The sequence below is a fragment of the Hyaena hyaena genome, unplaced genomic scaffold (assembly GCF_003009895.1).
Source record: "Hyaena hyaena isolate Hyena2069 unplaced genomic scaffold, ASM300989v1 scaffold_413, whole genome shotgun sequence".
NCBI lineage: Eukaryota > Metazoa > Chordata > Mammalia > Carnivora > Hyaenidae > Hyaena > Hyaena hyaena.
In genome coordinates, this window is record NW_024081047.1 from 905,451 (window position 1) to 920,123 (window position 14,673).

General features: G+C 34.4%; 1 protein-coding gene across 1 annotated transcript in view; it reads right to left on the bottom strand.

Moving 5' to 3' along the window:
- The window catches only part of MYCBP2 (MYC binding protein 2), a 280,386-nt gene that overhangs the window by 133,390 nt on the left and 132,323 nt on the right, over nt 1-14,673 (bottom strand). Inside the window, exons 27-33 of the mRNA XM_039252458.1 lie at nt 13,446-13,537; nt 9,907-10,041; nt 8,473-8,556; nt 6,990-7,086; nt 4,755-4,947; nt 4,001-4,275; nt 139-360 (exon numbers count right to left, since the gene is read on the bottom strand). Coding sequence (XP_039108389.1) covers nt 139-360; nt 4,001-4,275; nt 4,755-4,947; nt 6,990-7,086; nt 8,473-8,556; nt 9,907-10,041; nt 13,446-13,537 — 1,098 coding nt within the window. The remainder of the gene's footprint in view (nt 1-138; nt 361-4,000; nt 4,276-4,754; nt 4,948-6,989; nt 7,087-8,472; nt 8,557-9,906; nt 10,042-13,445; nt 13,538-14,673) is intronic.

Genomic DNA, 14,673 nt, shown 5'->3' on the forward strand with positions numbered 1-14,673 from the left:
CTTGAATTTTAGCCCTTCTTGTGAAACACATACTTATTTGGTAAATACCAATATAGAAGAATAAGCACCAACTTAAATATGCCCTCCATTTGTGGTTCTATCGTTTCGGTATAAAAGACACTTCAGGAAAAGACCTACCTGGCTGAGCTTTTCCATATGTGCTACCAAGAGGGGGAACCGGTGAACTAGTGTTGAGTCATTCTCTGTGCTAACTTGTTTAACAATTGATCGTAACAGCACTTCTCCATCATATGCAATAGGGAAGATAGAAGTCAGCTTAACGGAAGTGTGGCACAGAGCTGACATAACAGCTGCAAGCAATCGGCTACTTGAAGTCTTGAAGTTTGCTTCCTGGATATCCTTTTATAAAAAGAAAGATGAGCCCATCAAAGAAATATGGCATCAGTATAACCCAAATGTTTGGATATACAAAAGTTAAACAATCTTTTAAATCATACCAAAGTTTTCTAGCACTCATTTTAATTGTCTTGACATACAACTCAATTGTATCAATACTTTTAAACACAATTGTTGAAGTTACTACCAAATGAAGATATAAAATTATTAAATATGGTTAAATATCAGCCCCGTATTCTCCATTCAATGAGTTTATATATCCTCAGAGCACTATGCCTAAAGAATAATATCAAAAAGGCCTCAATCAGAATATATATCTAAGACATGTCCAATAACAAGCACTGAAAACAATTTTCCTCAAATAATAACTGATTTAAATTATAATTCTATGCAACTATAACATTTCACTAATGTTAATGCAGCATAATGAATTAATATAATAAACATTTCAGTAAGGTCACAAAATATGTCATCACGTTATATAATTTATTCAGAAAAATTAGCAGCATACTTGTAAAATTTTTGTAACAAAGTATTAAAAACTTATCAAGACAGGATATCCTACTTCGCAAAAACTATATATACATTACTTAGTTCATCGAACATCTGTACTACAAATTCAGGCTAACACCAATATTCTATACGTTAAACCAACATTTGTTAATGCTAGCCTGTTCTATGGCCAGTTCAGTAGCAAAGAAAACAACCATATGAGATTGGATGGGTCAGGAGAGTATGTTGTGCACTAGTGTAGGCAATAATCTTGTCTCAGGAAACTGAGTGGTAAAATACACTACTTTGCTATAGATCATCAATGAACCTGGAGAACACTATGATAAGTTAAATAAACCAGTCACAGAAAGCCAAAATGCTGCATGATTCCACTTATATGCAGTATCTAAAACAGACAAACTCACAGAAACAGAGAATAGAATGGTTGGGATAAGGGGAAATGGGGAACTAGTTCAACAGGTATAAAGTTTGTTATGAAAGAAAAGCACTAGTGATGTGTTATATAACACTGTTTCTGCAGTTAACAATATTATATTGTATGCTCAAAATTTAAGATTGAGACCTCATGTTAGGTCACAAAGAAATACATTTTTAATGCCAGGAATAATAAATTCATTATGTAAATTGCTAAAAAAATAGTACTAATAAAATAAAAACAAAGTTGCCTACCCAGATGGCATCCCTAGAATATCTTTCAAATAGGCTAGGATGCCATGGTGATGACAGTGAACTTTCTTAGGGAAGGACAAGGAGCTAGAATATCCTCTACAGTGCTGAATAGGAGTGGTAAGAACAGTCACCTGGTGCCTTACTCCCAAACTTAGAGGAGTATTCAGTATTTCACCATTAAGTTTGATATTAACTATATTTTTCTATAGATATTCTTTATAATCATAGGTTAAGTTTCCTTAAATCCTAGTTTGCTGAGAAGTTTTCACTATTGAATAAGTGTGAATTTTGTCACTTTTTCTGTATCTATTGAGACGATTATACAATTTTCCCAGTTTATTCAGTTAATATGGTGAATTACATTGATTTTTGAATGTTAAACTAACCTTCCATTTCCAAGAAAATCCCTACTTGATGTGATATATTTTTTATATTGCTGGATTTGATTTCATAATATTAAGAGTTTTCACATCTATACATCTGAGTAATATTTGTACTAATATGTTCTTTTAATATCTTTGTCAGATTTTGATATTAGTATAAGGCAAAATCAGTTGGGAACTGTTGTCTCCTATATTTTCTGAAAGAGTCTGTAAAAGACTGATATTATATCAAGTTTGATAGAATTCAACAATGATAATATCTGGATCCGGAGTTTTCTTTGTGGGAAAGTTTTTGATAGTGAATTCAATATTTTAATGGATATAAGGCAATTCAGATTTTATATTTCTTATTGTGCTAGTTTTAATTTATATTTTTCAAGAAATTTGTCTACTTTACCTAAAGTTACAAGTTATTGGTATAAAGCTGTTCAAAACATTCTCTTATCATTTTAATGTCTGTTTTGGACCTATAGTGATAGCCCCTATTTCATTCTTGATAATGATATTTTGTGTTTTTTCTTCATCTCTTGTCTCTCAATCAGACTTACAAGGAGTGTATTAGTTTGATTTTAATTTTGAAGAACCAATTTTTGGTCACTTTTCTCTACTTTCAATTTACTGATTTCTGGTCTCGTCTTTATTATTTCCTTCATCTTTATTATTTTCTTCTTATTTTGGCTTGCTAATTCTTTCTGACTCCTTTAGGAAGAAACTTAGATCACTGATTTTAAACCTTTCTTCTTTGCTCGTATTATCAATTAAAAGTATACATTTCTTGGGGCACCAGGGTGGCTGAGTCAGCTAAGTATCCAACTCTTGGTCTCGGCTCAGGTCATGATCTCACAGTTCGTGGCATCAAGCCCCATCTTGGGCTCTGTGCTGAGAGTGCTTAGGAATTTTTCTCTCCCTTTCTCAAAATAAATAAATAAATATTTTAAAAACTATAGATTTGCTTTAGCTACGTCCCACAATTTCTGATGTTATACTTTTATCTTTCAGCACAAAACAGTTTCCTTTGGATTTCTTCTTTGACTGATTACTTAGAAGTGTTGTCCACATACATAGTGCTTTTCTCAATATATTTTGCTATTGATTTTTAAAAGATTTTTTTAATGTTTTATTTATCTGAGAGAGAGAGACAGCGTGAGCAGGGGAGGGTCAGAGAGAGAGGGAGACACAGAATCCAAAGTAGGCTCCAGGCTCTGAGCAATCTATGAGCACAGAGCTCGATGCGGGGCTTGAACCCACGAACCGTGAGATCATGACCTGAGCTGAAGTCGGACGTTTAACTGACTAAGCCACTCAGGCTACTGATTTTAACTTTAGTTCTATTATGGTCTGAAAACTCTTTTAATTTTAGTCTTTTTAAATTTACTAAAACTTATTTTATGGCTTAGCATATATGATCTATCTGATAATGTATACTTGAAAATAACATGTATTCTGCAACTGACATTCTATTTTATAAACGTCAGTAAAGCCAATGTGGTTGATAATGCTGTACAGATCTACTTCCCTACCGATTTTCTAGTTTAGTTGTTCTATTAGTTGCTAACAGAGGAGTGCTGAAGTCTCCAACTATCATTGTGAATTTGTCTACTCCCCCTTTAGTTCTGCCATTTTTTTGCCTCAAGTATTTTGAAACTGTGATTTGGGGCATACACGTGTATGAGGCTTTTGGTTTCCTCGTGAATGAATGATGTTATTAGCAAGCAAGTTCACTCACAGCTCTTTCTCCTGACCATTCTGTAGATAAGGGGCTGCAGAAGCTGCCCTCCTAGTGTGGTCCCTACTCTTACACACTTGCTCACGACTGTTTCGCTCTCTTACACACACATGCTCACTCAGATTCAAAGCAAATAAGCAGCTGCACAACGTGCCTGCCAATTTTACAACTAAAAATGATAAACAGAAAAAAAAAAGTCTTTTAACTTTAATTAAATCACACATACCAAACCAAAGTCCTAATTTACCTCTTATAAAAGTTAGAAAGATTGAGGCAACAGCACTTTATTTTCTTGAAGGGTATTAATTAAAATATCATATTTTCAACTAACATTTTACAAATTTAAAATTACCTGATCCAAACAATTCAGCAGATCACAAAGGCAAGCCCACTGTAAGGCAGGAGTTGGGTAGAAAGAATGAAAGCAGGCAGTAAAGGTATTATGGCACTCCTGAAGCACAGCTTCCAGGAGACTCAGAGGTTGACTGAGATACCCTTGAGGATCATTATCCAGCTTCACCATGCAGTGATCAACTCCTTCTGATAAAATTTTTCTTAACAAAGTTCTAGTTTTTCCAATACATTCTGCTAACTTGCTAGTTTCTTCCACAACTGCTTTTCCTGTAGCTTTGAGGGAACAAAGCAGATTGCTAATTAAATAGAATAATAAATATGCATGGAGATATTCAATATAGTTCAAGCAATTTCCTATATAGCTAGAGATCACAAGTACTCACTACCTGGAGATGAAACGATTTAGAAATTAAATGTGGTCCAAAATTATTTTAAAAAATATTGATAGGAAAACAAAATCACCCTGAAACATTTCAGCATTTAAGTCCAAATGAGTTGTTTAAAATTTTCTATTTGACCAAATCTATTTAAAATAATACTTTATTAGAGTAATTTTAGTGATCAGTAGAGCATGTAATCTATTTTATTCTTTGTAAGTAAGTATATAAAGGTCATGGAAAACTGACGTCCCCCCTCATTTTTGGAGAAGGTTAAAGGCAGATGAGGATCTTAAATTCCTGGTTTTCCCATATACACCTTCCCAATGTCTCAAATATTTTCTCCCTAAAGTCATTTAAAAATGTGCTTCATACCTGATACTGGGTAAATTTCACATGTATAGACACGCAATAACCTCAGACAACAGGTACCCACAAAGCGCAGTCTCTCTAAATCTAGAAGTGTCGCTGTGAACTGGAATCCTTTTAATCCTCTAAGTTCTTCAACTCCTAAGACTAAGGTGGTCCAACTCCAGTGAAGAATACTCAATAATGACTCAAAACATTCCTAATCCAGAATATGAAAAAACAGGTAACAATTAGTTCAAATGATACCATAGGCTGAATCAAATGGAAAGATGAGATAAACTTCAAAACTTTATTTGAACTTTTTTACTGTATTTTGATACCAGACATTCTACTAGTTCATTTATCAAATTACCATTAGGAGCATCTATGAAGCTTGACAAAAGAGGTATAGTAGTTAGGCATTTATAAAAACAGCATTCTTCAATATTTGCCTATTTAAAAATATATTTAAAAATTTTTTTTAACATTTATTTATTTTTGAGAAAGAGAGAGAGACAGAGTGTGAGTGGGGGAGGGTCAGAGAGAGGGGTGACAGAATCCAAAGCAGACTCCAGGCTCTGAGCTGTCAGCAAAGAGGCCGACACAGGGTTTGATCGAATTCACAAAGTGTGAGATCACAACCTGTGCCAAAGTCAGATGCTTAACCAACTGAGTCACCCAGGTGCCCCTGAAAATACATTTTTACATTTCTCTGCTATTAACCTATCTAGTTTATCACATCAGGAAAAAAATTAAAATTATTTATAAATATGTTTACTTGAAAGCAAAATTGAACTCTACATTGTTGCTGTAGTATTATATAAATAAGCCAAAAATATTTATAACATGTTAATAATTTTAATAATATTTTATTTAATATTAGTCACAGTATCAATTTATTTCATGCTTACCTATTAAATTTTATCAAACTACAGCCAATCCTTGATAAACAAGTTAATAAAAGATAAAAATTAACTAGAAAATACTAAAAAATTCTTACTAGATTGTTTAAATTCTAGAATATGTGTTTAGAATAGTGAGCATCCCTTCCATTTCTAGTTGTCCTGCAGTACTTAGTGTATCCTATGAAAATTTTAAAAAGATGCAAAATTTTATCATTATAAGGAAACAAGTTTGTACAGTGCACTATATGAAACACTAGTAAGTTTGTATACATATAAAACTGGTCTGGGGGCGCCTGGGTGGCTTAGTCGGTTAAGCGTCCGACTTTCGCTTAGGTCACAATCTCGCGGTTCGTGGGTTCGAGCCCCGCGTCGGGCTCTGTGCTGACTGCCAGCTCAGAGCCTGGAGCCTGTTTCAGAGTCTGTGTCTCCCTCTCTCTCTGACCCTCCCCTGCTCACGCTGTCTCTCTCTATCCTCGAAATAAAATAAAAAAAAAAAAAAAAAAAAAACTGGTCTGGAAGGATATACTCAAAATGTAAACAGTAGTTACATGTAATAACAGAGTGATGGGGAAAGAACTTTAGGGTACTTTTAATATAGTAGGATAAATCCCTACTCCAAGCTATTCCCAATCAGGGATGTGTATTGATCTTGTGATTTTAAAAAACTAACACAAAGAGGAAAAAAAAGTAATCTCCCTATGTATTTTACCAACATGAAAGACTACCAACTACATTAATAAATCATATTCATATAGTGTCTTACAATTAAAAAAGCATTTTTGTATCTCTTATCCCATAAGAAATTCATAATGATGCTATCACACAGTTTATTTAGACAACTTGCATAAGAATGCCCAATTAATAAATTAAAGAACAAGAACTTAACTCAGATTTCCTGGGCAGACATACCATGATTTCTCAATTACATCATTCCCATTGTACACTAGTAACCCCAGTAATATGGCATATCTTTGTATGTAGAATGCAGATGGTCAAGTAGTTCAACAAAGCCCTTAAATATACAACTCTTCTATTTAGCTCCTTAAGCATTAGATTAGCGCTTTTTACTCAATATTAGTCTTAACTTTTCCTTCACTTTCTCCTTCAGCATATGTATTCATACAGCATTTCCTAGAAAACCCACCAGTTATTTCAGTTCATGTTAAAATCAGCCAGCATCCCTATTTTCCCATTACTTAAAGTACTTATTCTTTGCCTAGGATGCCAGTGATAATCTAAAAACAAATCTGAGTTCATAAAACTATGTTGAGATAAACTCTCAGAAGGGTGGCTAAATATCAAGATGAAAACGGAGCACTGGACAAAAAAAATGGAAATTTAAATAAAAATGGCTTACGACTGAGACAGTTCTTGCAAAAGATCTCTTTAAAATATGTACAGGTTCACTGGTTTGCTGTTTGCCTTTTGAGGCACTGCCATCACTGGTTGGAAGTCTGAGGGTAGCAGATACACATAAATTTATGTTAGAAGGTCCAATGACACTTTTCAAAATATAAATTTATGAAATAGCAAAATATGCTACTATTAAATATTAAGTGCTTATAATTAAAATGTTGTTCAGTGTACCCAGAAGTAGTCCAAGCAACTTGCTATGTTCATAATGCTACATATTACAAATACTAACTATAATAAATAGCATAAAAACAAACAAAAATCTCTTCTTGGGAAAAGTGAGGTTTAAACCATCTAGAGTCCTAAAAGTGATTACTAAGGAAGGAAGACATGAGAGACAGTCACTGTTCTAGAGGTATTTCTTTAGATTTTTCTACTACTCAAAGAATGATATTTTTTAGTGAGGGTTATCTATTTGAATTCTTTATTCTAAAAATTATTGAATAATCTACATTCTTAAATAATGTTACAAATATAATAAATATTATCACACAGACAAGTTATTATTTGATATTTCAATAATTAATTTAGCATTAAGGGATTTTCTAATTCATTCCATCACAAGACAAACAGGAAACACAAAACTGCAGGAAATCAATCAGGCCTGCATCTGAAATCCCTAACACTCAATATCATTTCACTAAGACAAATTTTTATTACTTTATAATATTCTGAAATAGGTAGTTAAAATACTGTTAATGGCATAATACAGCTAGTCTTCAGTCATGAGGTAAATAAAGTTTCAAATTAAGCTCAAAGTAGAAAATGTTTAAAAATATACAAAATATTAAATTAAGTGTTTTTGTTACAAGTAGCTATATTTTGGGGCACCTGGGTGGCTCAGTTGGTTGAGTGCCTGACTTCAGCTCAGGTCATGATCTCGCCGTTCCTGGGTTCGAGCCCCGCACTGGCCACTGTGCTGACAGCTCTGAGCCTGGAACCTACTTTGGATTCTGTGTTTCTCTCTCTCTCTCTACCCCTCACTCATGGTCTGTCTGTCTCTCTCTCTCTCAAAAATAAATATACATTTAAAAAAAAAAGTAGCTATATTTCTACTGGTATGTTATAATTTGCCAAGTGGCTCAAATAATTTCTCTCATTATTTCACATATTTTTTTTTTTTAAATTTTTTTTTAAATGTTTTATTTATCTCTAGGAGAGAGAGAGAGAGAGACAGCGTGAACAGGGGAGGGTCAGAGAGAGAGGGAGTCACAGACTGAAACAGGCTCCAGGCTCTGAGCTGGCAGTCAGCACAGAACCCGACGCGGGGATTGAACCCACGAACCGCGAGATCATGACCTAAGCGAAAGTCGGACGCTTAACCGACTAAGCCACCCAGGCGCCCCTATTTCACATATTTTATAGTATCCTAGCTCATTATAACAGAGGAAAACACCATATTAATTAACTGTAAATATGCTAAATACCTGTATAATAATTGAGGTATCTGACCAGCATTGACATCTGTGCCATTATTTGATTTCTTTGAACTCTTAAATTGGAAAACAACCCTAAGAAGAGAAAAAATAACAATGACACCAAAAACAACACAATTCAAGATTCATGAAAGAAAATAAGAAATCTGATAATTACATTTTCAAATATATGTTAATGCACAGAGATCCATTCTTTAAGAAAAATCCTACAAGTAAAAAGGAATGGCTTTTATTTTGGTTTAAGCTCTGAGTGGTTTAAAGAATAAAATGAAGGAACTGAACTTCATCAGGAAGTCCTGGGTAAGTGACTGGTCCCCCCAGCTCAACTTTAACCAGAATAATAAGCTATTAACAAAATATTTCAACTTATGAACAGTTTAAAATCTGTTCAGCCACATACATGACATGCTTTAGCTTCAAAGTGCTGCAGTACCCCAAAGTTCAATGAACTGCATATGAAATCATGCGGTCCAGGACCAAGGCAGTCTCCTGGTGTTAGCACACAATCTTACAGTAAGTTGAAAGGGATATAGTACAGCAGACTTGATTTTTCTATGGCATTCTACTTGAACATTCAGGAACAAAGAATGCACCTCATACATTATTAGTCTGTTCTGTTTCTGGTCAGCTCTGTTATGAATAGAATAAAACTATTTGAAATATGCTATTATATAACTTCTTCTCATGCTGAAGAAGAGTAAGGAGTAAACTGAATTTCTCTCCCAAGTAATGGTCCTTTCAAACATACAAAATGAGATTACTGAGAATAAAGGATGGAGTTAAGAGTCCAGAGATTCCAGGTCCAGATTTGGTTCTGCCACACAGCCACAATATATGTGAGGCAAATTACTTCACTTTTTGTCTCTCTAGTCCCCTGAGAGGAAACAGGGCTAATAATGGCTTCACAAAATTGTCAAGGGCATCAAATGAGAATATAGATATGAAAGTGTTTTATTAACTAAAAAACGCTCTATATATGAAATTTAAACAGTAAATTTCCCCCTACATTTTATTAAAACTGTGCCATCTCATATTGCTAAAGCTCTGCAATTTAGAAACTACTTTCATAAGAACTGCCAAATTTTATAGCAAGCATTTATTCTTTTTTTATGGTTTCCATATTCCTCATTTTCCTTGTCATTTTTTTAATAATTTCTAATTGGCAATAAGTTCTTAAACAATATAACATCCAGAAATACATACAAATGACAAATGACAAGAGCAAAGAAGAGCAGTCCTATCGTCTCCCTGTCTGTGTAGACCTTAAATCTGGCATGAGGTCACATAAACTTCAATGTCTGGCAGTCATATTATATTCTAGTCTTACTAACATTTTTACCTTACTGAAAGACCTGAGCTTCTAAAACAATATTCCACTAATAAAAATGAGAGTTGCTTAAGTAATACTTAAAACATTCTGCTTACCCATCATCTGTGGTAATAGAAGCTTGTCCATGAGACCCACAGTCACTGCTGGGTCCAGACACTCGAGCCCACGCTACATACCACCATCCAGCTTGTAAGAGAACTGGTTCATCAAACATCATTGCATACTTTTCTCTGAGAGAAAAATTAGTGAGTCAAAGACAGGTCTTTGCCCTGTTACACGCATTTATTTGTTTTAAATCCTTTATAAACAAAACATGAAATACATTGTGTAATATTCTTAACAAACATCATTAAAACCTTCTATTTAAAAATGTCTGGGGCCACCAGGGTGGCTCAGTTAGCTAAGCATCCAACTCTTGATTTCAGCTAAGGTCAAGATCTCACAGTTTCTAAGTTTGAGCCCTGCATCAGGTTCTACACTGACATGTGGAACCTGCTTGGAATTCTCGCATTTTCTCTCTCTCTCTCTCTCGCTCGCTCGCTCTCGCTCTGCCCTTCCCTCTCTCTCTCAAAATAAATAAATAGGGACACCTGGGTGGCTCAGCCGGTTAAGCATCAACTGCGGCTCAGGTCATGATCTCACAGATTGTGGGTTCAAGCTCTGCGTCGGGCTCAGTGCTGATGTTCAAAGCCTGGAGCCTGCTTCCAATTCTGTGTCTGTCTCTCTCTGCCCTCCCCCGCATGCACGCGCTCTCTGTCTCTCTGTATCTCAAAAGTAAATAAACCTTAAAGAATAAATAAAATAAATAAACTTAAAAATAAAAGTCTAAAAAAAAGGTGTGAACATTCACTCCAATGTTTATAGTAGCACTATCGAAAATAGTCAAAGTACGGAAAGAGCCCAAATGTCCATCAACTGATGAACAGATAAAGAAGATGTGGTATGTATGTGTATATACATATATATACATGCATGTATATGTATGTATGTATAAACACACACATATATATACATTATGTATACACACACACTGGAATATTAACTCAGTGATCAAAAAGAATGAAATCTTGCCATTTGCAACAACATGGATAGAACTAGACTACATAAAGTATGCTACGAGAAAAATTTAAGAAATAAAACAGATGAACACAGGGGAAGAGAAGCAAAAATAAGATAAAAACAGAGAGGGAGACAAACCATAAGAGACTCTTAAAATACAGAGAACAAACTGAGGGTTCCTAGAGGGGAGGTGGGAGGGAGAATGGGCTATTTAAATGGGCAATAGGCATTAAGGAGGACACTTGTTGAGATGAACACTTAAAAGTTTTATATGTAATGCTAAATTCTACTTCTGAAATCATTATTACACTATATGTTAACTAACTTGGATTTAAATGAAAATAATAACAATAAAAAATTTTAAAAAAAGAAAAAATTAAAGGAAGAGATTTAGAAAAAGGTGTCTGGCTGGCTCAGTTACAAAAAGCATGAGACTCTTGACCTCAGGGTTGTGAGTTTGAGCCCCATGTGGGGTATAGAGATCATTTAAATAAACAAACACACAAACTAAAAAAAAAAAAAAACTGAAAAAAATGTAAAAGTCTTGACAAGAACACACAAATAATAGTCATTAGTGTTTTGGTGATGACATCCTTCACCTTGAATTCTACAACTTGATTAAATGTTATAAACTTTCATGTTAAAATAACACAAAGGTTTTTAATTGTTGTTAAAAAAACAAAAACAAAAAACCATGCCAGTATAAATGGAAAATGAAACTGAATTTTAGTTTAAAGTTCATTTATTTAAGTAAAGTTTTTTGAGAGGCAGCACATTAAGAAAATGGTTCTGGAGTCAGATGGTCTGAGTTCAAGGCCCAGCTTCATGAATTACTAGTTGTGTAACCTTGGGCAAGTTATTACACCTTCTCTGTGACTCAGTTTCTTCATCTGAAAATAGGGATGAAGATGATGTCCAGATGACAGGATTGTCTGAGGACTGAGAAAATTCAAATAAAGTGTTTGGAACTGTGCATTTCACATAGTAACTAAACAAAAAATTTTACTAAAATAAAAGGAGAAAGCATGTTTATAAATAAGGACATCTGATAAAGATACACTAAAGTTTTAGGTAACGGAGTATATTGGTTGTCACTGGGAAGTTGGGCTAGAGAAAAGAATCAAGGATATTTGAGGAAGGGGATGAATTCACACACTGCAGAGGTATGAAGGTACAAAACAAGACTTGAAAATGACAGGGGGTCTAGTTAGGTTAAAGCAGTAAGACATATTAAAAACACTTAGTAGGTAGTAAGTTAAAAAAGATGCCTTGAATGATTATGGAAGTCCTTTAATGCTAGTCTTAGGAACCTGGGCTTTGTTGGTAGGCAAATGAAAACATTCTACATGATTCTCTATATGTGAAGCAATATATTTTTTACTCATAATTATATGCTCAAAAATAAATGCTGACAATGGCATCTTAAGGCTTTGTTAAAAATTAATCAATTAACTTTCCTAAAATTTTCCTGATCTTCATTTTTCATCACATAAAAAATGACTGAAAAGTATCTCCTGATATTGGTAAATGCCTAAAGTGAAAAAATAGTCAGAATTTTCTTTAGGTTTGCTCTTTTATTCTCTAAGTATTTGTGGGTTAAAAGCAGACTCAATGCCTTACTACCATTTTCAGAAAACACATTTTCACTAGCAAAAAGTTCATATATAACACACAAGTTTTAACATAGCTATCACAGGGAAGTAGTGTACTATTATTATTTTTCAATATTTAAAAAAATTTTTTAATGTTTTATTTATTTCTGAGAAAGATGACAGCCTGAGCAGGGGAGGGTCAGGGAGAGAGGGACAGAATCTGAAGCAGGTTCCAGGCTCTGAGCTGGCTGTCAGCACAGAGCCTGATGGGGGCTCGAACCCATGAACGGTGAGATCATAACCCGAGCCAAAGTCGGATGCTTAACCAACTGAGCCCACCCAGGCACCCCTCAATAATAACTTTTTATTGTTCAATTTTTTTTTCTCTTTCCTGATTCAAATCACTTGTCATAACACAGTGTTAGAGATATTTATTGGGATTACACAGAGAGGACTGATAAAATCTAAGTCTCTTCTTACTTAATGAAGTTTTATAAATAAACATCTGGATTTAAGCAACCTTCTAAGAGGTTTCAGTAACAGCTGGCCACCACCCTAAGTATCTTACAACCAAGCACACACTATGGGCATGGTGTCAGGGAAGACAGGTGATGGGACTTCTGGACTTCTCTATTTGATACTATATACATAATGCTCCAGGTAGTAAATAATTGTATCACATCACTGGAAAGCTAGCACATAAGCTGTTCTCTAAGGGATGTATGAAAGCAAAGATGTGTAAAATATATGTATAGTTTCATCTTATCTTCAATGGAGAAATAATTTATAAAATACAAATATGGAAAATACTGTTAGTTTTAATGCAGTCCTGTTAAATCCAACACTTCTCTAATATACAATATAATTTCTCAAACATCCCATCATGGATTATTTAAAATATCCTTTTTATGTTTCTTCACTTACAATGAATTTTTCATATTAAGTATGTTAAGGATGATGCTGAGTGATGAGGAAATCATTACCTGGCAGCACAGTCATAAGCCAGCACGTCTGTCTCTGCAAGAAGGTCTCCGTCAGTTTCATGATCTCCTCCATCAGGACCCAACTCGAACAGCTGGGAAAAGGAGAAAAACATATCATGTCTAGTCAGTCATTCAATCATGCAAACCTGTTGAATAATATGTTTATAGTTTTGTGTGTTTCCAATAACACACATAGTGCTGGATACTACAGAATGCAAGAATCAGAATGCCTGCTTCTATTCTTGAGTTTTATTGATTAATTTTGAGAGAGAGAGCGACAGAGCATGGTGGAGGGGCAGAGAGAGAAGGAGGGAGAGAAACCCAAACAGGATTCACGCTGTCAGCACAGAGCCTGACATGGAGCTTGATCCCACAAACTGTGAGATCATGACCTCAGCCGAAATCAAGAGTTGGACACTTAACTGACTGAGCCACCCAGTTGCCCCAGAATGTTTGCTTTTTTAATGTTGAATACACAAACCTATATATTTAAATTAAGAAACTCATGGTCTATATTAATTTCAGTTTATTTATATATTCACCTATTTATAGCAAATGCTCCAAGCTCTTCTGTACCAAATATAAAGATCTGAAGTAAATAAGAGAATTCAACCAAAGCATTTTATCTAAGTGAGCTTCCAATGAGGAAGAATTTTGCTTCAACATGTGAGATCTGGGACCTGGTTTCCTCATCCATAAAAGGAAAATGGACACTAAGAGTGCCTACTTCATAGTAATTGTGAGAATTACGTGAAATAATAGTTATGGAGCATTCAGGAAAATATCCAGCAAAAAAGGCTAGAAAAATGTTAACTATAGAAAGAGAGAGTATTAACAGAAGAAAAGGATCTTTTAAAACATAAGTAACAAAAAATAGTTCAAAGTAACATGGCATGGGACAAGGAGAGATGAAGAGTATGGAAGAAAACGGATATAAAACAAGGGGAGAACCAGAAAGTCTTGGGGAAAGGATAAAAGAGAAGATATCAAAGAGGAAAAGTTATGAAATTAAGTGAAAATAAAGGAGAATTATAAGGAAGAGATCTTTTCTTTAAAAATGGGCCAACACATATAAAAACCCCTCATTTCTCTGGAGAATTATGTAGCAAGTGAACTACAAAAAAAGGCAGATAAAACACTAAGGAGGAAAAGAAGGGAGCATTAAAACTTACTGGATAATGGCAGAGAAGGACAAATATCATATGTTTGCACGTATAGGACGATTAGG